This window comes from Ceratotherium simum, chromosome 35 (genome assembly GCF_057802395.1).
Source record: "Ceratotherium simum simum isolate JZ-2026a chromosome 35, ASM5780239v1, whole genome shotgun sequence".
Taxonomy (NCBI): Eukaryota; Metazoa; Chordata; class Mammalia; order Perissodactyla; family Rhinocerotidae; genus Ceratotherium; species Ceratotherium simum.
Window position 1 is genome coordinate 26,556,942 of NC_141934.1, and position 25,211 is coordinate 26,582,152.

General features: G+C 54.5%; 1 protein-coding gene across 1 annotated transcript in view; it reads right to left on the reverse strand.

Moving 5' to 3' along the window:
* DHX37 (DEAH-box helicase 37) overlaps positions 1-24,214 on the reverse strand; it is a 33,690-nt gene extending 9,476 nt beyond the window's left edge. Inside the window, exons 1-15 of the mRNA XM_004430149.3 lie at positions 24,018-24,214; positions 20,163-20,332; positions 17,748-17,860; positions 16,825-17,164; positions 14,468-14,616; positions 13,227-13,319; positions 11,321-11,417; positions 10,319-10,432; positions 7,947-8,048; positions 7,575-7,689; positions 3,853-3,948; positions 3,542-3,624; positions 2,639-2,792; positions 1,905-1,981; positions 1,294-1,526 (exon numbers count right to left, since the gene is read on the reverse strand). Coding sequence (XP_004430206.1) covers positions 1,294-1,526; positions 1,905-1,981; positions 2,639-2,792; positions 3,542-3,624; positions 3,853-3,948; positions 7,575-7,689; positions 7,947-8,048; positions 10,319-10,432; positions 11,321-11,417; positions 13,227-13,319; positions 14,468-14,616; positions 16,825-17,164; positions 17,748-17,860; positions 20,163-20,332; positions 24,018-24,123 — 2,042 coding nt within the window. The 5' untranslated portion in view covers positions 24,124-24,214. The remainder of the gene's footprint in view (positions 1-1,293; positions 1,527-1,904; positions 1,982-2,638; positions 2,793-3,541; positions 3,625-3,852; positions 3,949-7,574; positions 7,690-7,946; positions 8,049-10,318; positions 10,433-11,320; positions 11,418-13,226; positions 13,320-14,467; positions 14,617-16,824; positions 17,165-17,747; positions 17,861-20,162; positions 20,333-24,017) is intronic.
* Positions 24,215-25,211: the final 997 nt, after the last annotated feature.

Genomic DNA, 25,211 nt, shown 5'->3' on the forward strand with positions numbered 1-25,211 from the left:
CTCACTAGGCAAGGTGTCTACCCTCTTCCTGCCTCACTCTCCTCACCGGGGAAACGGGGCTAAACCAGCAGCTGCCCGTCGGGGCTGGTGAAGATGTTCTAGATACCACATCAGAGCGCTCGGAACAGCACCTGGCTCACAGCACTCGGTCAATTCTAACTACTGTTATTGCTTATTAGCTTCTCAACTTTCTTTTTTTGTAATTTAAAACAACATTGAAAAGAACAGCAGTAAAGCTATTAAAAATAACAGCACACAGACTAAAAGAAACATCTGCCAATGATACCTCCGATAGGGACCTAACATCCAGATTAGATGAAGAACTCTTATAACTCAACAATAAAAAGACAACTCCATCAAAAAATAAGCAAAAGATCCGACTACACATTTCTCCAAAAACATATACAAGTGGCCAATAAGCAAGTGAAAAGATGCTCAGTATCACTAGCCACTAGGGAAATGCAAACCAAGACCGCAGTGAGATACCACTCCACACTTCCATTTTCAAAAAATGGAAAATAACAAGCGCTGGCAAGGACGTGGAGAAATCAGAACCTCCACACACTGCTGGTGGGAACGTAAAATGGTGCGGCCGCTGTGTCGCCATCCCACACAGCAATTCCACCCCTCGGTACAGACCCATGAGAAACGGAAACAGATATTCAGGCTAATACTTGGTCACGCATGTTCACAGCGGGACTACTCACGAGAGCCAAAATGTGGAAACAACCCAAATCACCAACAGATGAATGAATAAACAAATGTGTTCCATTCACACAATGGAATACGATTCAGCCACAAAAAAGAGTGAAGCACCGACACCTGCTACCACAGGGATGAACCGTGAACACATCACGCGAGGTTGGAGAAGCCAGACACAAAGGCCACGTACTGCCTCAGGCCACTTACAGGAAATGTCCAAAACAGGCAAATCCATAGAGACACAGAGCAGACTGGTGGTTGCCAGGGGCTGCGGGGGCAGTGTGGGGAGAAACTGCCTGATGGGTGTGGGGTTTCTTTTAGGGTGACGAGAACGTTTGAAAATTGACTGTGGTGATGGCTGCACAACTCTGAATACGCTAAAAACCAGGGACTTGCACACTTCAAAATGGTGAATTTTACGGTATGTGAATTACATCTCGATAAAGCTGTTACCAACACAAAAACAAATCAGCTGAGAACAGTCTGCCTCCAGCTGTGGAGGGAAGAATGCAAGAACCGAAAGCCAACAACGGCTTGCGGAGGACGCAGGGACAGTCCCCAGCGTCACCGAGCGCACCCGGGGAGCCCCACCTGTAGCAGTGGCCGGGCTCTGTCCTGCCCGCGCGGCCCGCCCGCTGGTCAGCTGAGGCCTGGGAGACCCAGGTGACGCGGAAGGAGGACACGCCGGTGACACGGTCGTAGTGCCGCTTCTTGACCTTCCCGCAGTCCACCACGTACTTGATGCCCGGGATGGTGAGGGACGTCTCGGCCACGTTGGTGGCCACGACGCACAGCCGCGTCCCCTCTGGGGGAGGTTTGAAGACCTAGGGTTGGGGGGGGAGGGGCAGCAAGAAAATACCAGAATCAGGAGACTCGTGGGACAGAGGTGGGGGGCAAAGCCGGAAATTTCTCTCGATCAGAGAGAAGTCAGCCAGGCTGGGGGGGCCGGGGAGGGGACGAGGTCGACAAGTCCTCTCCTTTCTCTTTGCCTCCGGCCACAAGGCTCCTAAGCTAAACGCAGGGAAGCATTTCTATTCTCCAAGAACGAGACGCCAATACCCTCTCAAACATCTGGGGGTGCTGATGGGACAAATGACCCAGGGCCTGACCTGGCCCCCTTCTTGACGCCCTTAGGAGGTGCCCCCCGAGAGACGAGCTGGGCGCCCCCAGCCAGGCATCCACCCGAGGCCCCGCGTTCTTACCTGCGCTTGCTTCTCCGGGGCCAGCAAAGAGTAGAGAGGGAGCACGTGGAGGGGCAAGGAGGCGTCCGGCTGCTCACCTGCAGGGTAAGCAGACGCCCGCTGGCACCCCACAGACCCTGGCAAGAGCCACCTCAGGCAGCCAGCACCCCCCGCCTGCTCTGCCGAGAGGTCCCTGCGCCAGCCCCACTGCCAGGGGCTCAACCCAGCACAGCAGGCGGACAGAGCCTGGGTGGACGTGAGAGGCTCCAGAAGGCTCTCCCGGCCCCACTGCCCTGCCCCAGGGCGGGAACGCCCACCACACTGCCGAATCTCCTCAGAAGAGCCTGGCCGCGGGCCCCACAGCTTGTTCTGGCGCCGCTGCCGCGTGGCGTGTGTGGGGCCCCCTATGGGCTTCATCCTGGCCCCACATCCCAGGGCCTGCATTCACCCAACAAAGCTGAGCCTGGAGTGGCACCCCCATTACAACCAACACAATGATACTCGACGGCCTGCTCTGTGCCAGGCAGCTTTAGCAGCTCAGGAAACAACAGGGCACAAAGCAGCCGGAAACCCCAACCTCCTTGGAGTTCAACACCAGCGAGGAGCAAAGACGCTCCAGGTCACCTCGCTTGACTCGGAGCCCCACCAGGGTGGGACACGCAAGTCTGGGCTACAACAGGGCCTGGCACGGCAGGGGCTCCAGACACTTGCTGAGCGAATGAACAGAAGGAGCGGACGCCCTGCTGAGGGCACACCTCCGTCCGCTCCATCGTCTCTGTCGTCTCCCAGGTCCAGGTCGAGGTCGGAGCCCAGGGCCGCCTCCTCGTCGTCCATTTCCGCTGCCCTGTCCTCGTCGCCTTCACCCGCGGGCAACACGGAGTAACTGTCCAAACTGATCTGGGGCAATGCCTACAGTAAACAGGACATCAGCTCACAATCCGTTCAAGTACGAGGCCCAGCCTCACCACCCTCGGGTCACGCCACCGTGGCAGGTCACGCAACCTTTTTCTGCCTCGTTTTCCTCATCTAAACAGGGCCCATCATCCTAGGACTTATCTCACAGGGCTGCTGTGAGCACCTTTAGCTAACACGTAAAGCACTCAGAAGGCTGCCTGGACACTGTAAACGCAGCAGGAGGGTCAGTGACTGTAGTGACACTTGCCAACGGATCCACGGTGACATGGTGCAGACATCCTCGGGGTGAGGGCCCCACAGCCTGGCCTGCCCCTCAGCTCGCACCCGCCCCCCGTTGTTCAGCAACCACCAAGGGTCCCTCGCCCTTGTACCGCCTGCCCTCCCTGGCGATCCCTGCAGGCCCTGCTCAGGGCCTGGCCTTCTGGAAGCTTCCCCTCGGCCCACAGCATAGGGAACCTTGAATGTTTCAAATCACAGCCCCCCTGCCGCCTTTGGAGCAGCACCACCCAACAGAACTCCCTTCCACGGTAGGAATGTTCTAGACCTGTGCTGTCTGATACGGTCACCAGCAGCCCCAGGAGGCCACTGAGCATCTGAAATACATCTAAGACGACCAAGGAACTGAATTTTAATTTTATTTCATTTTAATTAAATCTACATCTACACAAGCACACAGGGCCAGCGGCCACCACACGGACAAGGCAGCTTCAGGGCCCCGAGCTGCCCCACGAGGCTCCACGTACCACTGCCTGGGCCTTCTTCACCCTCGCCCTCGACTTCTTAAACTTCCGCACTTCTTCTACCGAATCTTTCTGATCTTCCTTTTCTGGGCAAAGATGAGCAAGTTAGGGAGCAGACATCTTGTGGCCAGGGCCCAGTTATCAGGGCTCTGCTCCTCACTGTCCAGGGGAAGGTCACTGCCTCGGTGACCATTGATCGGGGGACAGGAGGGCAGGCAGCGGCGCCGACAGAGCGAGGCTCTGAAGCCACAGCTGACAGCCCCCAGCCGCTCGGGGTGAAGTGCTTCCCCGGGGAGTCGGGCTGCCGGGGTTACCTGGTGGCCTGGGTCTGGGGTGTGGGAAGGCTCTCCTCAGCCTGCGGCACAGGGCGTGTACCTCTGCCTGCCCCGTCAGGAACACCAGGATGCCGCCTGCGGAAGGAAGGAGGCCCCTCTGTTATCTGCTCACTCGCGAAGCAAACATTGTCTTAGCCACGATCATCTGCCAAGCCCTGCTCTGAGAGCTGGGGCGCCAGGAAGAGCCAGTCACACAGGACTGCAGACAGACGGGCAACGGGCAGTGCCTCCCAGACTGAGGGCGCTGTGATGGGGAGTCAGACGGAGTTACCGTACCACCCCGCAGTGCCACTCCTGGGCATGAGCCCAAACGAACGGGAAAGAGGGACGCAAACTCAAACCTGCAGATAGATGCTCACCACCTCCACTCACAACGGCCAAGAGGTGGACGCAACCCAGGCATCCACCAATGGATGAATGATAAGACGTGGTCTATCAATACAGACGAATATGATTCAGCCATTAAAAGGAATGAAGCACTGACACCTGTTACAACCTGGATGAACCCTGAAAACATGATGCTAAGTGACAGAAGACAGACACGGAAGGTCACTTACTATGTGCTTCTATTTATATGAAATGTCCAGAATAGGTAAATCCACAGAGACAGAAAGTAGGCTGGTGGTTGCCAGGAGCTGGGGGGAGGGGGAATGGGGAGTTAGTGTTGAATGGATACAAAATTTCTCTTTGGCAAACAACCAGATCAAAAAATGGGCAAAGGATATGAACAGACATTTTTCCAAAGAAGATATACAGATGGCCAACAGGCACATGAAAAGATGTTCAACATCACTAATTATTAGGGAAATGCAAATCAAAACCACAATGAGGTACCACCTTACACCTGCCAGAATGGCTATAATCACCAAGACAAGAAATAGCATGTGTTGGAGTGGATGTGGAGAGAAGGGAACTCTCCTTCACTGCTGGTGGGAATGTACACTGGTGCAGTCACTATGGAAAACAGTATGGAGATTCCTCAAAAAACTAAAAATAGAAATACCATATGATGCACCTATCCCACTACTGGATATTTATCCAAAGAACTTGGAATCGGGCCGGCCTCGTGGCTTAGCGGTTAAGTGCACGTGCTCCACTGCTGGCGGCCTGGGTTCGGATCCCGGGCGCGCACCGACGCATCACTTCTCTGGCCATGCTGAGGCCGGGTCCCACATACAGCAACTAGAAGGATGTGCAACTATGACATGCGACTATCTACTGGGGCTTTGGGGGAAAAATAAAAAAAAACAAAAAAACAAAGAACTTGGAATCAATAACACAAAGAGACTTATGCACCCTATGTTCATTGCAACATTATTCACAGTAGACAAGAAGTTGAACCAACCCAAGTGCCCATCAACTGATGAATGGATCAAGATGATGTGGTACATACATACACAGGAATACTACTCAGCCATAAAAAAAAAGACAAAATTGTGCCACGTGTGACAACATGGATAGACCTTGAGAGTATTATGTTAAGCAAAGTAAGCCAGACAGTTAAAGACAAATACTGCGTGATTTCACTCACATGTGGAAGATAAACAAACACGTGGATAAGGAGAACATATTAGTGGTTACTAGAGGGGAAGGGGGCTGGGCAAAAGGGGTAAAGGAGGGCATATGTATGGCGATGGATAAACACTAGACTATTGGGGGTGAGCACGATGCAGTCTACACAGAAACTGATAAATAATAACGTACACCTGAAATTACACAATAAGCCAATATGACCTCAATAAATAATTTTTAAGAAAATTTCTGTTTGGCGTGATGAAAAAGTTCTGGAGATGGATGGTGGTGATGGTTACACAGCATTGTGAACATACTAAATGCCACAGAATTGCACACTTGAAAATGATTAGAATGATAAATTTTACCATAAAAAAAAAAGCAAGTGACGATAAGTTGAAGCCCTGGAGTGGCCGTGGCTGCCCAGGGAAAGGGCGTCCGTCACGCAGGAATAGAAAAGGGCCCTTGCAGAACCCCGAGGAACAGCGGCACCTGAGGAGGACGAGGAGGAAAAGGAGCCACAGACGACACGGAGAAAAGCCACAGCGGTGGGGCGACACCACACAGTGAGGAGGTGGGAGCCGTCTACACTGTCCACTGTCACCAAAGAACCAAGCAAGACCTTTTTATTTACAAGTGTCAAGAGAGCTGATGGTGACCTCAGGAACAAGTTCAGGTGAGGACGTGCAGACGCCACACTACGCCGGAGGAGCAAGTGAGAAACGGAGGCGGACAACGTAGCAAGCTCTCAAGGAAGCTGGATGAGGGGGCAAGCAGGTCAGAGGTCAAGGGGGGTTTGCCCCACGATGACCTCTGAAAACGTTCAATGTGACAGTGGAAAGGGGCAGGTGGCGAGGAAGCAGATTGGGGAACAGAAGACTGAGAACAAGAGGCCTGGAGAAGCCAGAGGGAAGCGGGGTGAGGCACGGGACACACGTCTCCCGTCCTGATGGGACCGAGGAGAGAGGGTGCAGGAGGCCTTGAGTTCTCGGGTTTGACGTGAGGAAGCTGGAGGGTTCCTAGCCGACGGCCTCCTTCCCCTCTGCGAGGGAGGGGGTCTAAGAGCAGAGCGGCCAGCAGAGCAAGGAAGAGCCAACAAGGAACCAGAAGACAGCTGGGCATGGGGGGAGGCCCTTGAGTTTGCAGACACCAGTCCACAGAGGCAGCGTGGGGGGCCCCTGAGCAGCGAAGTGAGGAATACTGGCCACACTCACGAGATGGAGACGACGGCGAAGAGCGCACAGGAGTGGCCGAGGGGCAGATGCGGTGAAAGAGCAGGAGACGAGCCGGGAGCAGACGACATGCTCTGATGGGCAGACCCCCCACGCAGGGGAGGCCAGCTCCCCATACTCCACTGCTCCCAGACCCGAGGCCACTCCAACGCGCTCTGCCCGAGCCCCCGCCTCGGCCTCACGCCCTGACACCCCCGCCATCCCCTCACCCACCAGCTCAGTCTCCCAGAGAGAGGATGTGAACCCCGAACCCCGAGATGCCTTAAGCAGACAAGCACAGGGCATCACGGAACAACAATGCAGCCTCCTGGCAGGACACAGGCAGCCTTGGCGGGAAGCATCTCTACTGCTCTCTACGTCTTAGCATGGAGGAAGCAGGCCTCGGGCCCAGCTGCAGCAGACCCGAGTCTCTGCTAGCAGTCACCATGACTGTCTCGGCTGCTGCATTCTCCTTGTGTGGTTCTCTCTATTTCTGGTCAGGAAAGCTGGTTCCTATCGATACTATTTCCTTTTGACAGACATTTGTTCACCCAGAGAAGGTCAAGCCAATTTAAGTAACAACATTGGGTAAACAGCTGAGCAAGTGTCACGGACGTGGTGAAAACTTTGAGGGGATCAGGAGTGAACCCAGGTGGGCCGCGCCTGTTCACCTGTCCTGCATCCGGGGGCACCTGTGCCAACTGGCACCTGCCCGGGCCCTGTGGACTGTTCTCATCCGAGTGGACAGAGGGCACACTCGACGCCCACTCTCACCCCACAGGGAGTCACTGAACCTCACAATCCTCTGGGCGGAATGCAGCAGGTGCTGTGGACACTCCAGAACCAGTGAGGAAACTGAGGCCCAGCCAGGACAGGGGACTACTCCGAGCCCCTCCGAGACGGGCCGAGAGCCCACACTGCCTGCACCCCGTGGGTCTGCAGGAGAAAGACCCGGCCTCTCTCCTCGCCAGGCCTCACCTGCGGGCAACATCCGGTGGATCTTGCAGACCTTCCGGAAGCACTCCCCGCTGTAGTCTTCCAGCGGAGTCCGCTTGTTAAAGTGAACCGTCACCGGGAACTGCCGGGACTCGACCTGCCAAAGACCCCAAGGAGGCATCGTGGGGTGCGGGTGAGCGTTAGCCCAGGCTTGGTCCCTCCCTTTCCTCAACTTTCTGCACTGAAGGCCTCAGTCTGGCGCTCAGCTCTCTAGCGCCTCTCCCACACTGTCAACCCTCCACGCGGCAGAGTGAGGTCTCTCAGGGGACCCCTGCTTCCAGGGTGCCCTCGTTCTGTCGAAGCTGACATGGGCCCCTCGTCACCTGGTGCCTGAGACTCCGGCCTGGGCGGTACCTTGATGACAGGAGGCGGCGTGGCAAAGAGCCGCGGGTTCTGGGTGAAGTCCTCCACCCGCAGTGTGGCCGACATGATGAGCAGCTTCAGCGGCAGGTGCCTCTGTGGATGACAACCTCGGTGACCCACGGCCACCCAGGGCAGGGGCGGGGGACTTGTGCCATCCCAGCCTCCCTCCAGCCCCCACCCGAGCCCCTTTTCTGGTTGCCAAAGATGCCAGACAAAGTGGCAAAGAGAGCTGACGGCAGGAGCTGCCTCTCCGGGGGCAGCGGCTTGTTAAGGGCAGTCTTTAAACTCCCCCAAGGTTAAGCTCTGTCGGCGGAACGTGAGGCAGGTGGGCTGAGCCTGGGGTCCACCCAATGCAAAGGGACAGCAGGCGTGGCTGCCTCAGTTCCTACCCCACATCATGACTACCTGTCTGTCCCCAAGGTTCAGGGAGGAGCGGCCCTGACTCTGGTGTGTGGTGGGGGGTCCCTGGTTCCCGGCCCCCTAGACGGCACCTGATGTGCCTCATGGTGGGTTTTGCTCTCAAGCCCCTGGACACTGTCTTCTGAGGCTAGTAGCCCCAAACCCACAAGCTCAAGGCTGTTCAGAGGGTTTGGGTGAAAAAAGCCCAGGGGAGAGGCACAGCGCAGATCAAAGGCCCCGTCTCCTCCCCACAATGACCCCAGGCTGGCCCCACGCCATGCACCTTCCTGCCCCGTCTCCTGGTTCTCCCCACCTCACTCCACTCGGCCACTCTAGGCTCCCTGATCCTCGAAAGAAACAAATCAGAATCACGAGATACCGCGTCACCCCCATGGGATGGCTAGGACTAAAAACATGGAAAGTAACAAGCGTTGGCGAGGATGTGGGAATTGGCACCCCCGCACAGCACTGGTGGGACGGCAACACAGTGCAGCCGCTGTGGAAAACAGTCTGGCAGGGGGTTCGAATGGTTAAACGTGGAGCCCCTGTGACCCAACATTTCTATCCTAGGCACAGGCCCACGAGAAATGAAACGTGTCCACACGGAAACCTGTTCACGAATGTTCACAACAGCCAAAAAGTGGAAACAACACAAATGTCCATCAAATGAATGGATAAATAAATGTGGTCCATCCATATGATGGAATGTGATTCAGCCTTAAAAAGGAAAGAAGCACTGACACCTGCTACAACATGGATGACCCTTGAAAACATGATGCTGAGTGAAGGAAGCCAGACACAAAAGGCCACATACCGTATGACTTCATTCATATGAAATGTCCAGAACAGGCAAATCTACATACAGAAAGTAGACTCATGGATACCCTGAGATGGGGCTCCAGAGTGTGGGTGGACTGGAGGTGACAGCTAAGGGGTATACAGTTTCTTTTTGGGGTGATAAAAATATTCTAAAATTGATTGGAGTGATGATAACACAACTCTGAATATCCTGAAAACCACCGAATTCTACGCTTTAAGTGAATCCACTATATAGTATAAAGCTCATTACAAAAAAAAAAAAAAAATACCAGCTGGCTTCTGCCTCAGGGCCTTTGCACCAGCCATTTCCTCTACTCTGAATCTCTTCACTGCGGTGGCCACCGCTCGCTCCTTCATTTCCTCCAGCCCTCCACTCAAAGGCCACCTTCCCCATGAGGCCTTCTCTCACCACCAACCCTCTACCTTCCCCGCCTCCCTGAGTTTGTCCATCACCAGCTCAGACTCTCTGAGTTTCTTACTGCCAGTGGCCCTCACTAATGCGGAAGACCTAGGAGGGCAGGAACTGTGGTCCTATCCACTGCCGAGTGCTCGGTGCCTTGAACGTGGCCCGGCACACAGCACACACAGAAGCAGCATCCGCTTGACGAACAGCCTGCACTTGAGAATAAGGCACAGTCAACCTCTCAGCAGGACGGGCGGGCTAGAACAGGACTGGAGCCCCACCCCAGGGCGGCCTCCTCGACCCAGCAGGCCTCTGCCGTCCACCTCTGCCCGATCGGGGGTGGGGTGGAGAGACTGGGGGAGAGGCTGGTGCGGGGCCGGGCACCGGGCAAGCGTGTCCGAGTGTGTGGAGCTTGGGGCTTGGCTGGGGGCCCTACTCGCTCTGTGGATTCTGAAGACCTGCGGGCGCCTTAGAGCCAGCTCCACATGAAGCCTGGCCCACCACGAACTCCTTGCTTGAGCCCCTCGCTTTGCACGGGGGGAAGGGTCACAGTTTACGAGGCTGGAGCCAGGATTCCAAGAGGGTGGACGTGTAGATTTCCACTGAGACCCTCGGCACAGCCCTGGGCCTGGGGGACCCTGTCCTCGGGAGACCCTCTCTCAGCAGCACCCCGGGGGCAGAGGGCGTGGGCCAAGGGAGCCTGGGACATGGGGGCTCCCGGCACCCCTGCCTCCTGCCCTACCTTCGCTCGGAGGGTCACAATGCGGGACAAGAGGCCGATGAGGATGTCCGTGTACACACTCCTCTCGTGGGCTTCATCGAGGATCACCACCTTGTACTTCAGCAGCAGGAAGTCCTGGGGAGAGGTCAGCAGGGTGAGGCCTGCCAGCCAGGCCTGGCCACCCTGGGGCCACTTCACACACCACAACTCCCACTCGAGGAGCCCGGCTGATAGCCGGCACAGGTCCTGGAGCACTCAGTCTGGGGAAGTCCTGGTCTGTGACCTTGGGCAAGTTACTTCACCTCCCCATGCCTCAGTTTCCTCATCTGTATTATGGGGACAATAGGACCCACTGCACGGGGTCACGGTGACGTTTCAATTACAATCACTATCTGTAAAGGACACTGCATGGGGCCTGGGACCTGACAGAGAAATTGCTAGGGAAAGGGCAGCCACTATTTATGAGAGCTGAGCTACCAAACGCAGATGCTATGGGGTGGACAGGGCTGCAGGAAACAGAAACGAGATGTCGGGTGGGGACTGAGGGCAACTGGACATGCAGGTCACACAGAAAGACACCATCAGACCCCACACCATGCTCACACCTTCCTGAGCAACCCTGGCCAGCCTTGAGGCAGAGGAGGCAGGAATCACCCCTGCCCTCCCCAGAGACCCCTGCCGGGGGAACGTCACACAGCCAGTGAGGAGCAGTACGCCAACACACACAGTCTGTAAACTGAATCATAATAAAAATACAAGCTCACGTTAATGAACACCTATCAGGCATCGTGCTAAGGTGCTCTCACGCATTATACAATTTCTGCTTCAAAACAATTATACGAGGAAGGCACCAGCTTGCAGATCAAGAAACTAAGGCTCAGAGAGGTTAAGTAACCCACACAGTGGCACAGTGGTGCATCTTGCTTTGCCAACAGTTGGCAGGCCAGCTGCTCACATGCCGGGTGACATTCTACCTCCTTACCTCTACTGGCCTTGCTTTGTGAGACAAGACGAGCAACCAACCTTCTGGATTTCCTTGAGCAACACGCCGTCCGTCATGAACTTGATTCTGGTCTCCTCGGTCACATTTCCTTCGTATCGGATCTGGTAGGAGACAACCCTGTGGGGACAGGACACGGCTCAGGGCAGGCGAGTCCCCAGAGCTGCAGCTGGTTGGGGCTGTGCCATGCGGCCACTCCAAGGTGGGCAGTGGAGGCCTGGCCCCACTGGGCAGGCGGCCAAGGGCAGGGACCCCAGGTCCCCCAACAAGGCCCAGACCGGGCCGGCCCCGTGGCTTAGAGGTTAAGTGCGCACGCTCCGCTACTGGCGGCCCGGGTTCGGATCCCGGGCGCGCACCGACGCACCGCTTCTCCAGCCATGCTGAGGCCGCGTCCCACATACAGCAACTAGAAGGATGTGCAGCTATGACATACAACTATCTACTGGGGTTTTGGGGGGAAAAAATAAATAAATAAAATTAAAAAAAAAAAAAAACAAGGCCCAGACCCCTGCCCACCCCACTATCCCTCTCCAGTGTGAAGGGGGAGGGAGCTGTCAGGGCCAACTAAAGAGCATGTCAACCCAGCAAGCGCAGACCAAGGCCAACGAGCAACCAACTGTAAAAGCGTGTTAGGAGAGAACCAGGGAAATCTACATGTGGACAGGAGGATGCTCGAGTCATGATACACTTTTCAGTTATGATAAACATATTGCAATTATGTTTTAAAAATTCCTTATCTTAAAAAAAAAAAAAAAAGAGTCTTGATCTCTCAGACCCACACAGTGAAACACTGAGGGTGAGACGACATGACATCTGAGACTCGCACCTCAACACCTGGGGGAGGGGCGGGGGCACAGATGGAACAAAGCTGGTCACGAGTTGACTATTATTGAAATGGGGTCTTGGGTACATGGGGGCACATTCTTTCTACTTTTGTATACGCTTGAGAGTTTCACAATAAAAAGTTAAAAAGAACGATGAAAAAACGGACAGCTTTTTATGTATCACTATCTTCAAAACACATACTATTAAATGGAACAGGAAAGCTACAGAAGGGTGTGGATGGTGTGAAACATTTATGTAGAAGTCAGAGAGGGAGAAATACAGACAGACAGTTGCTTGTCTGTGCACAGAACTGTCTAGAAGGAGCCACAGTAAATGTGCAGTGGTGGCTGCCGTTGGGGAGGGGAGCTGGAGGCACCTCGCCCACCTAACGAGCAAACAGAACAAGCCTCCCCACTTGCATGCCAGCCCCAGGGGCACAGGTGGCTCTGTTCACTCAGCCCCATGTCCCTGGAGCCCAGGACAGGCTGGCACCCGGCAGGTGCTGCTTGGCGAGCACATGATGACAGGACGGATGCAGGAGCCTCTAGCTCTATCTCTTCTGTGTCTTCTGGATTCTAGACCTTATTGGACGTGCTGCCCCTGCAAACCTGAATTAGATAGTGTGGGCTGAGGCCCCAAGCCCTTCTCTAGCAGATGCTATCCTTGCTTTGTTCAAACTGCTTTCCAAGGCGAGTCCTATAGCCTTACTGCCAGGAGAGGACTTGCATTCTGGAAGCCTGAGTTGTAACGTAACTTAAGTGCTAACCACTGCCTGCCTGCACTCAGCCACCTGCTGCTCTGCTCTCCCCTTGAACCCCTGTAAGGGCCATCTGTCCCCTCAGCACACATGTGTGATGTGAGCCCAAGGGCCTGGCTGGCTCGTCCCTGCTCCGTGGCCCCCTGCCCAGGAGAGGCCTGCTGTCCAGAGTGCGGGAAGCCTTCTTGTACTCAGAGACTCCTGCACTTAGATGCAGAAGCGACACTCCCCCCCAGCACCCTCGGGACGGACGGGGACCCACAATGCTGCTCAGCTCCTCCTGGACAGCCGACCCCCAGGCGAGGCAGGAGGACCACCCTCTCCCTCCCCAGGAGGCAGAGCCTCACCTCTGCGACAGATTCATCTCCTTGGCCACTCGCTGGGACATGGCCACCGCAGCCACACGGCGGGGCTCTGTGACGCCGATGATGCTGTTGTCGCTGGGGGAGGGGGAACACAACACATCAGCAGTCCTCGGCCCCAGTGTGTGTCCCAAAGCCACACGCGGTTTCACGTCAGGAGTCACTGTACAGACGCGGCCCCCATCGGGGTGACGGGACACACACACCAGGCGAGGCAGTACCACCTAACAGCAAAGGGAGTGGTCCACAGGCCAGCACACAGGTGCCTCAACAGTCAGGGTGCAGAGGAAGACAGGCTCACAGGAACCAGGCCTAGGTGGACCCGGGCCTGCAGCCCGGTGGCTCGGCCTGACCCAGCCCCGCACATGGTCCTCCAAACAGAACCTACCAAGGGGACAGGGGCTGGTTTCCGCGCTGTGCAGAAGACAGATCACATGACAGGTGCGAGGCTGCCCTTGCTAAGCAGAAAGACCCACTGACGGGCTCACCCCTGGCTGGCGTCTGGGACCCTGGCCTGCAGGAGGATCCCCCCACCCCGAGTGATGAGGGGCTCTCTGCGCCTGGACCGTCTATACAGACAACGTGGTTCACGCTGACCACCTACTTTCTTCGGGGAGTCTGGGGTCTGGGGACGGGCCCGGCAGAGGTGCCCACGTGACCCCAGTAAACAGCCTGGGCGCTGGGTCTCTCCTGGTAGATGACACTTGGCAGGTTCTGTCACAACCCGCTGGCTGGAGGAATTTGGCGTGTCCTGTGTGACCCCCCGGAGAGGCTCTGGAGGCCTGAGCCTGGTTCCCCCAGACGCCACGCCACGCGCCTTCCCCTTCGCTGCTTGTGCCTCGTGTCCTTTCCCGGTAATAGACTGCAGCTGTGAGCACCACCGTGTGCTGAGTCCTCCTAGCAAACCACTGAATCTGGGGGTGGTCTGGGGGACTCCTGACACACATGCGACAGAAGTGCCAACAGGAGGAGACACAGCCCACGCGTCAGGGACTGAGCCAGGCGTTTTACACGAATTCCGTCACTTCATCTACATAACAACCCTGTGAAGCAGTGCAATGATTCTCCCCATCCCACAGCCGAGGAAACCGAGGCCCAGAGAGGTGCAGCAGCGTGCCCAGTCACACAGCATGTAAACGGCAGAGCCCATGCTCAGAATGACTCTCAGGGACCACATCCCTGCTGTCACCCGAGGGACCTGTGGAGGACCCTGTGCCAGCCCCCACCTGCTGTAGCCTGCTTCGTAGAGAAACTGGGGCACCTGCGTGGTCTTCCCGCTGCCGGTCTCACCACACACAATGACGATGGGGTGCTCGGCCACCGCCTCCATGATCACTTGTTCTTCGGAGAGAATTGGGAGCTTTAGCCGTTCTGCCTGGCAAAACAGAGGAAGTCAGCGCTCAAGGAATTGTGGGAGGTCCCCTGCAGAACGGCAGAGGGAACAAGGGGACCCTGGTCAAATAAAGCAAGACTGTAGTTTCTACAGTGGTTTCTACAAAGGGGGCAGCTGGCACATGGACGGCACCCAGCCACAAAGGACAGGTGTGCCCATTGGTGACCAGAAGCCTTGAGAGCTGGGGGTGGGGACAGAGAGCTACGCCCCAGGTCCTTCAGAGCATCAGACCCCGTGTCCTCGGGGACAGCCTGGCTGGTGCAGGAGCCCCTCTGAGACACGGGAATCTCAGCTGCGGCTGCTGGGCGTCTACGTTTACGGCACAACCACGTCAGTAAGGAACCCAGTGCTAATTTTACCAGGATCAAGGGTGTGCACGTAGCAATCCCTCTCCTAGGTACGGACTCCAGAGCAGGGGTTTTTTCCCCATGACCCACAGAAAGCAGCACGTTTATATCCTGACTCAGCACACGTGCACACTTCAACACAGGTAAGTACATCTCAGGAACATAATGGTGACTAACAAAAAAAGCAAACTGCAGAAAAAGATGTATGACGTGATGCCACTTACAAAAACACACAAACCTAAGCCATAAATGGTTTAGGAACATGTATGTGGAAGAAGCACACAGAAAGGCAAGGGTGAAGCCTGGGGTGGCGAGAAGAGGAGCAGCGGGACATTGGACGGGTGGAGCCCGGGGCCCTGAATGACCGTGTGGAGCAGAATCCCACACCACCACTCACCATCAGGTGGCGCTGGGCCTAGAAGTAAACCTCTGTGGTGGAAGCCAGGGGCTCTTTGGGGTTGTCTGCTAGAGCAAGCACCTTACCCTGATTAACTTTTTTTTTGTGTGTGTGAGGAAGATTGGCCCTGAGCTAACATCCGCGCCCATCTTCCTCTACTTTATATGGGATGCCGCCACAGCATGGCTTGAAAGCGGTGCGTCGGTGAGCGCCCGGGATCCAAACCCGTGAACCCCAGGCCACTGAAGTGGAGCACATGAACTTAACCACTACACCACCGGGCCAGCCCCCTGATTAATTCTTTATATATGAACATACAAATGTACCTCTAATTGAAATCACAATTTCATTAAACAGTACTTACTCTTATTTGGAATTGCACTGATATTTCCTATTCTTTTTTGTTAAAAAAAAATAGAGCTGGTCACATCCCACCTGTTTCCATGATCCAATTTTCGGTCTGAAACAGCGGCTCTAGGGACCCAGGAGCCCTCCCGCCTCAGGGCCTTTGCTCACACAGTTCCCAGTGTGGGGGAGCACCCCTCTCAGCTCCTGCTGGTCCCTCAGCTCCTGCCTGGGACGTCCCTTCCCCACAGACACCTGCCCTGACGAGACCAGGACCCCCGTGCTCCCCTCATGTGCCCCATTTTTCCTCATGGCTCTGGGCCCCGTCCATGACAGCATGTGGTCAACGCCAGTGTCCCTGCTGGACTGAGAGCTCGGAGGCTGCAGATCATTCCCTTTCCTGTTCCGGCCCACAGCACGTGCTCAGAGGAAACATGTGGACAGACGGACAGAATCCCCATCACCCACGATGGGCCAGGTCCCGGCTACGTGACCTCCCCGCGTCCATGTCACCAACACCTCCCACCCACCCTGAGACAAGACAGCCAACGACTCCACCTCGAGGTGTCCCGAGCCTTCCGTGGGCCTCGCCTCCTCATCCCTGCCTCTTCTCGCTGTCATGACAACCCAGCGAGACCATCTTTTACCAGACAAGGAAACCGAGGGAGGCACAGAGGGCTGGACATCTGAGGTAGACGGAGCAGCCCCATTCCACAGGTGACGAAAATGAGGCCCAGGAATGAGCTAGAAAGTGGTGGAAGCAGCACTCGACCTCAGGCCACTGACTCACAGCCCTGCTCTTGTCTGGATCAGCGGGCACCTGGGCCCGCGGTCAGAGGCTGAAGGTGACGGTGAGCAGACGGCGATGGTGATGGTGACACCCACCTCAATAGCCTGACTCCTGTAAGCACATCCTCACGCGTCCCCTCGTCAGTCTCTGCCACGACCCTCCCAGGCAGACACGGTCATTCCCCTTTGCAGACGAGGACACTGAGGCATGGAGGCGATGCCACCTGCCCTAATCACGGGGACGTCCTCTCTGCACCCTCAGCCCCTCAGGCGCTAACCTAAGTTCTTATCACAAACACCAGGGCGGCGAACCTGCATTTCGGGGGAGCGGTTCACGGGGATGAAGACGGCAGGCTTCGAGGGGGGCCTGGCCAGGGCGGGGGCTGCTGCCGGAGGAGCCGCAGGAGTCCTGGCTGGAGACGGCTGACTACTGGGCGCTGGGCTCTCGCCCCGGCCCCCAGTGGAGCTGGCAGCTGATGCCATTGTCCCTGCACCAGCCTCCACCCACTCAGTGCCCGGGGCCACCTCGGGCTCAGACTCCATGGAGGACTCAGACTCCTCCTCCTCTGCCTCCTGGCGGCGGCGCTTCCGGTGGGCCCCGCTGAGGCTGCTGATCTTCTCCTGACCCTGGGCTGCGACCTCGTCAGACTTCCTGCCGGGAGAGCCAGAAGGCAGACCTGAGGCAGCTCTGGGTTGCTGAACACTCACCAGAGGCCAGGACTCAAAGGCCAGGCCCCTTCCCACCTCAGGGCCTTTGCACGTGCTGTTCCCGCTCCCTGCAGATAACTTCCCCCTCACTTCACTCAAATGTCTCCTCTCAGGAAGACTGTCCCTGACCACGCATCCTGAAATACCTCTCCCGTCCCCCTCCATGCCCTTTTCCCTGCTTCACTGTCTGCTTAGCGCTTACCCGCACCAGATATATATCTGTTTGATTATTGCCCACCTCCCCACCATTAGAAGGTAAGCTTCTTAAGGGAAGCTTATTACTTCACGGTTGTGCACTGCCCTGTCCCCAGGGCCTGGAGGAGAGCCTGGGACACAGCCGATACCCAATAAGCAGTCATCAAATGCTCAACACTACTTATAGGGACCAGGCCAGTTCCCACGTAAGAGAACAGAGCAGGCCGAGTGTAAGACAGCAGAGAGTGCAGGTGGGACTCCGTAACCTGTGAGCCCTCCCCCAGGGGCCCTGGCAGGAGGAGCGGGCTTCAGCAAGGGGCTGGCCTACTCACTCTTTGGTGTGGTACATGCGGGCCCCCGTGCCCAGCTTGGACGTGGTGTAGAAGAGCTTCATCTCGGCTTCCGACACCTGGACCTCACTCAGTTTCTGCAGCATCTCTGCTCGCTGGGGAAGGAGACGAGTGTGTGAGACACCTGGCACCACGACCCTCCCTTCAGAAGGGAAGTGAGACTCCACATAAAAGTTCAGCATCGCTAATAACACCTGCAGTCTTTTTAAACCAAAAGTCACAGTGCAATTGCACGGCTGCCTGGTGTTCTCACACAAACAGACGTGTGAGCCTGGGGCGGCTTTTCACCCCCCAACGGAGTCTGGGGTTGGATAAACAAGGCTCTCTTTGCATCGCTGTGTGTCTCAAGAGAAGGCCATTGACTACCCAGATGCCCATCAACAGGTGACCGAATGAATAAAGCAGGCCCGTCTGTATAAAGCAGCCCTGCCAGCTGTGACTACAGGGGAGCTGCTGTGTGTGACAGGCGCTGGTCCCCACGCTGCCCTGAATAAAGCAACGTGGTGGGGGAGGGCGGCCCAGGTGGTTGCTTTCCCCGGGTGACCATTTCATGAGTTTTTGTTTTATTATTCTTAAAATTACCATTTTATACGTGCTTCTGTTTGTATTTTACAACCAATAAAAGAAATAACAAGGCACAGAACAGTGGAAAAAGTGCTGCACAGGATTTAAAAGAACAGACTCCTGGGAGAGCGCGTCTCTGTGCGGTGAGGGCTCAGGACTGAGCGTTGGTGCTGCCAGGGGGCCCACTGTGGCACCGGGGGGACACAGCACCGCATGGCAACCCTGACAGAGTCACACGTGAATCTCACGAAGCCTCTGGTCAGGGTTTCTGTCTCCACGTTACTGGCATTTTGGGCTGGGTAATTTTTGTTTTTTCTGTGGGGTATAGGCCATTTAGCAACATCCCAGGCCTCTACCCACGAGATGCCAGCAGCACCCCCAAGTCATCACAACCCTAAATGTCTCCAGACGTGGCCAAATGTTCCCTGGGGGCACATCTGTCCCGGATGAGAATCGCTGCCACAGATCCAAATACCAGTTTACAGGAAATACAGAGGGCGAGGAGTGTGTTGAACTATACCACAGAGACAAAATTTAAAAAACCCAGACCGTGGGAAACTCTATGAGACAAACAACCCAACTTCTTCAACAAAAAAATTATAAGGAGAAAAAAAAGAGACGGGGTGGGGCAGTATCTATGAAAGAATTAGAGATTCGACCATTAACTGGATAGTTGATGATATTTTTTAAGAATTTAGGTGTGCTACTGGTATTGTGGTTATCTAAATTGATCCTTACTTTAGAGATGCAAATTGAAATATTTATGGATAAAATGTTACATATAGTGGGTTGAATGGTGGCCCCCAAAAGATATGTCCACGTCCCAGAAAGTGATCTTATTTGGAAAAAGGGTCTTTGCCAACATAACGAAGTTAAGGGCCTGGAGATGAGAGCCTGGATTATCCACGTGGTCCTAACTCCAAAGACGAGCATCCTTATGAGACACACACAGGGGATAAGGCCATGTGAAGACAGAGGCCGAGATGGAGGGATGGGGCCACCAGCCAAGGAACGCTTGGAGCTGCCAGCAGCGGGAGGCGGCGGGAAGGACCCTCCCCTGGAGCCTGCAGAGGGGGCACGGCCCTGCCCACGCCTGGATTTCAGCCCGCTGGACTCCATAACTGTGGTCATCTGTTGTGGGAGCCACAAGAAACGAACACAGATTTATGTGGCCTGGGCCTTAACCCAGGAGGAGGGAGAATGACCAGCAGTAGAGACGACCCGAGGTCAACCATGGCCGATAACTGTTGGAGCTGGTGTCAGGGACACAGGAGTTCATCACATATCTTCTCTACTTTTGTATCTCTGAATTTCCCATTACAAAATTTTTCCCTTAAAATATCAAGGGAGAAAAGGTTAAAATTCTCCAGAATAAAGTTAAAAAATAAATAACACAAAATGATTAGAAGGAAAAAAAAAAAAAGATGAGCACGTTGATTAACTGACTCCCCAGTTAACAAACATCTGGCCTCAACAAACCTGGGCCATCCCAGACTGAGAGACCCAGGCAGCATGGCCCCCAGAGGACTAGAAGGTTCTGGAGCTGTGTGTCTGATGGGGGGCCGCTAGCCACGTGTGGCTATTTGAATTTAAATTAATTAAAATTAAGTCACATTAAAAGTTGAATCCCTCGGCCACACTAGCCATGTTCCAAGTGCTCAATGGCCACACGTGCCTAGTGATTACCGCGCCGCACTGTGCAGACACAGAACACGTCCCTCGTTCCAGAAAGTTCTACTGGACAGTCCTGCTGCAGAGGTCAAGTCAGGGGACACAGGCCTCCCATCTCTCCCCGTCTGGAGAGCTGTGTGCAGACCCGACAGACCGGTGTACCTGGCCCTTTTTCTCCTTCTGTTCTAAGATTTTCTGCAGTGTTTTCCGCTCTTTCTTGGTCAGAGGCTTCTTCTCCTTCTTTGACAGGGGAGGGGCCTTGGTCTTCTTTTTCTTCTTCCCAGGCAGAACGAGCGCGTTGCTTGCATCAACTCCTTTCCACGTGCCCTTATCTGAAAAGACACACTTGCCTGAGCCCCAGCCTCGGAGGCCAGAGAGTGCAGACGCTTTCGACCCCCGAGACTCTGCCTTAAAGACATTTTCCTCTGGGGGACTCCGTTCCGCCTCTCCCGGGCTCCCCTGCCCCACGTGTGAGCCGCCTGAGCACCACACAGGAACGGGGTGCAGGCCCGTCACACATTCACTCAATTCGTCTACCCAGCACCTGCCACGGGTCAGGCTTTGCTGTGGGCCGGGGCACCTCCATCCCAGTGTGTATTTGGGGGTACCAGTAAGCAGGGTAGTGCTCCCCTCAGAGTATGATCCTGCTCTCTGTGGGTCCGTGAGCTCAAAACTATTTCTGTAATAATACTATGACGTTCTAAAGAGTATGCAGTGGACTAAGGACTGAGTTTGTGTCACATCTATTTTTTTTTTTTTCTGATGAGGAAGACTGGCCATGAGCTAACATCCAATGCCAATCTTCCTCTTTTTGCTGAGGAAGATTGTCCCTGAGCTAACATCTGTGCCCATCTCCCTCTATTTTGTATGTTGGACACTGCCACAGCATGGCTTGATGAGCGGTGTGTAGGTCTGCGCCCGGGATCCGAACCCGCAAACCCCAGGCTGCCGAAGCAGAGCGCACACACTTAACCACGACGCCTCCGGGCTGGCCTCCAGCCCCTATTGTTTAAATGTCATAGTTTAAAAGCATACGATCTAGACCACAATTCAGCTATCATATCCCTCTTCAACTCAACCCAATGCAGCAGCTTGGGGAGGAGAGGCCCTGGGGAGCACCTATTTCTGCTGACAGCTAAAACTAGAATTCCCTCTCCAGTGTTCCCTATGGGCAGTATCTGACTCTTTTATTAACTACTCAGGCTTTGTGCATCTTTACTTGTTACAAAGTGTAGGAGAGGTTATGTGACCCTCATGAAGAAGAATGAGACAGTTTTAAGCAACGCAAGCTGTTTGTTTTGCAATTCTCAAATAAAAAGAATTAAAAGCAGAAAAAAAAAAAAAAGGAGCGTATAGTGGCATTTTCCAGGGGCTCCAAATCATGTGACATGTTACTGCTCTGATGGGTAAAGGAGCATGTGCTTGTATGTGCTTGTGTTTCGAAATTTCTTAGTTTTAATTTCTAATATGGTAAATATTGATAGATATAACCCACACTAAAACAAAAGCACTTTGGGGCCCTCAAATTTTAAGAATGTAAAAGGGTCCTTAGTCCAAAAAACTTGAGAACTGTGCCATAGGAAAAAACAATAGGGGATGTGGTAAAGACAAAAATAAGTGGGTAGCGATATTGGATCAGTGGTCGGGGAAAGCTCTTTGAAGAAGGCAATCTGATTTACGTTCTTATAAGATCCCTCTGGCCCCTGAGAAAGGCGGGGATCCATGGAGATGCCTTGTTCTGAGGTGAGAAACCACTTTCCCCAATCTTTGGGTCTAAGAGACCTCGGCCCCTCTGCTCTGAACATCAAGTTCCAACTGTCAGCCTGGGGTCTTCTGTCCTCTTAGAGGTGCGGTCTCATGTCTTGAGCTGTCACTGCTATCATAACGATGACGCCCATCACAGGACACGTCACATCTGCACTTTTCAAAGCATCCTCATTTCAGTCATAAACATATTCTCCCAAAATACCACCTCCAAAAGTCTGATAGCAGGTGAGATGGCTATTACTACTGGACCCAATTTACAGAAGAGAAAACTGAGGCAAAGAGATGTTAAACAATTTGCTTCAACTCCCAGGCTATCCATGCAACTTCTGGGGAGGGAATTCAGACTCTGGATTCCCACCCCGACATTCTTTCCTACAACCTCACTGCCCTCCAGGTCCAGTAAGGTGTGGAACAGGGGCCAATTACTTGGTCAAGGAAAACAGGCTTCTCCAGGGGCTCTGGCTCTCCCTTCCTCCATCTCCGGAATCTAGGCCCATTCTTTCCTAAATCAACACGGACTTCAGGGAGCACATACAAGCAGCTTGAAATGTGCTCAGTTTTGGGGGCCTGGAAGACAACTTTGAACCCACTCAATCACTTCACCCCAACTCTCCTCCGAAACTGGCCCCATCAAGGTCATCAATGGCCTCCCCAGGGTTACATCCCACATCCTTCTCTCCCTCCCCGACCCCACAGCAACTTCTGACGCAGACAGTGGGTCCTTCTCCAGGGTCCCCGGACAACCACACTCTCCCAGTGCTCTCCTCCCACCTCCCAGGCTGCCCCACCTCCTCCTCACTCCCCTCTCCTCCAGGGCTGGACTCAGCGAGCTCATCCAGCCTGTGGACTGTAAATAAACATCGTCTATTCACAGATGATCCCAAATTGCTATCTCCACCGGGACTTGCCTCTCTTGAGCATCCGCGTCAGCAGCTGCCTGGCTACCCTCTCTCCCTGGATATCTAACAGGCCCCCAAGCACTCGTATCCAAAGCCGAGCTCTTGGTCTCCCCGCAAGCCGCCCACCCCACCTTCTCCAGAGGCTGGAGTCATTCTTGACATCTCCCTTGTTCTTGTGCACCGCCAGCCAGCAAATCCTGTCAGCTCCACCTTCAAAGTACATCCCGAATCCAACGACCTCTCACTTCCTCTGCGGCTGCCTCCCTGGTCCAGGCATCGACTCCCACCCGGGCGAGCGCACTCAACAGCCTCCTAACCGGGCAGCCCGGCTCTGCTTTGCCCTCTACTGCTTTTCAGAGATGCTGTTAAAACATAAGCCCACGCAGTGCCCCTCGTCTGCTCTGTACGCCACCCTCCTCACCATGACCCACAAGGCCCTACACGATCCTGATTCCATGTTTAATTTCATCTCCCCTCAGCCGTGCTGGCCACCTTCTGGTCTTGAAAGCAGTGCTTTCTCAGTGAGGCCTTCCCTGCCCACTCTATGGAACACTGCAGCCCCCCAAACACCTCTTCTGCTTCCTCTCTTCAGTCATACATCCACACAACATTCTATATATTTTACATATTGATCTCTGCCCGTCTCTTCCCAGGAGCATCTAAGCTCAGTACGGCATCGATTTTTTAAAATCTCCTCTTCTGGGCCGGCCCCGTGGCTTAGCAGTTAAGTGTGCGTGCTCCGCTGCGGGCGGCCCGGGTTCGGATCCCGGGTGGGCACCAATGCACCACTTGTCCGGCCATGCTGAGGCCACGTCCCACATACAGCAACTAGAGGGATGTGCAGCTATGACATACAACTATCTACTGGGGCTTTGGGGGAAAAATAAATAAAAATAAATAAAAAAATTATAAAATCTCCTCTTCTGTTATGTCTCCTAGAATAGGCGCTCCTACTAAAAAGGAGTCTGAGCAGAAATGTCAAGCAGCCTGGAGTTGAGGAGACAGGTCTACGCTGAAAAATCCAAATTTAGGGGTCAAAGAGATTATAACCGAAGCCATCGGAAAGCACGGAATTACCTCATTTTCTCGCCCAAATTCCCCACGCTGCTATACTAGGGCTGGACCCTAAGAGAGAAAGCCCGGGTATTGGCCCAAACTCGCTGTTAAAGCTAGACTGTCACTGTGCCCCCTCCTTCGGATCATCTGAGAGGGGGTTCTCTCTGGCCCCCCGCCCGGAGTCGCGGAGGCAGGGCACAGGCCGGAAGCCCTTCGGCCCCCACTGCCCAGTCCTGGCCGCGAGGCCCTGGGTGGCCCCTCCCCGAAACCCAGCCCCTGTCCCGGGACGCCTTACCCTCTAGCTCCAGCCGCACGGGGGGCGGCTCGGGGGCGCCCTTCGAGGGGCCGGGGGCCACCTGCTGGCGCCCCCTGACGTTGTACCGCCGGCGCAGCTTCCCCATGGCGTCCTGCTCACTTTCGGCTCTGGCGGGGGTCACCGGCAGTACACCCCAAAGCCCAGCCCACGTGGGCTCCCAAACCACTCGCCCAGGCCGGGAGACTTCCGGAATGCGCTCTCGCGAGAGCTGGGACTAACTTGGCCCGCGAGGTCCGGGGCTGGAGGCGGGGCCCGTCCGGGGACGGGGCGGAGCCAGCCGGCGCAGGGGCGGGGCCCATTTAGAGGCGGGAGCGAGGCCTGAGGTCCCAGCAGAGGCCTTGCGGTGTAGTCAGTCTCTAAAACCGAATTATTTACTAACGCTAATTTGGCTACTTGGGAGTGAGAGTGTCTTGTCACCTTTTAAAATATAACCCTTCCCCTAATACAAACTTCTTCCCTCCCTTTTCTGCTTATTTGCATTTTCTGATATTCCTACAAGAAACATACATTAGTTGCATCATAAAAAGGCACTAAATATTTCCATTACGCGGACAGATAGAAGAACTAAAAGAGGAAGGCATATATTAGACAATTTTAAACCCTCATTACCACATCACACTGTAGCGCACTTGGAAATAATGTATTTTCTGAATCCTGTAATTATCTTTTTTTTTTTTAAAGATTTTATTTATTTATTTTCCCCCCAAGGCCCCAGTAGATAGTTGTATGTCATAGCTGCACATCCTTCTAGTTGCTGTATGTGGGACGCTGCCTCAGCATGGCCGGAGAAGTGGTGCGTCAGGTGCGCGCCGGGGATCCGAACCTGGGCTACCAGCAGCGGAGGGTGTGCACTTAACCGCTAAGCCACGGGGCCGGCCCCGAATCCTGTAATTATCTTGCAAATAGAACGGTTATATTATGTCGCCTTTTTTCTGTTAAAAACATTAACTCATTAAGGGCAAACACTTAAATTATATTACCAAAAAAAGTGAAGGCACTAGTAGTTATTTTAGAATTTTAGAAAGGATAAAGTTATTTTTTTTAAATGACAAAGTTACTGCCCCAGGAAAAACATTTGAAGAATCTACAACAAGATCTGGCTGCAGAGTAGGTAAGCAATAAATAGTTGTTGAATATAAGAATGAATAAATGAATGAAGAGTGTGACTGAATT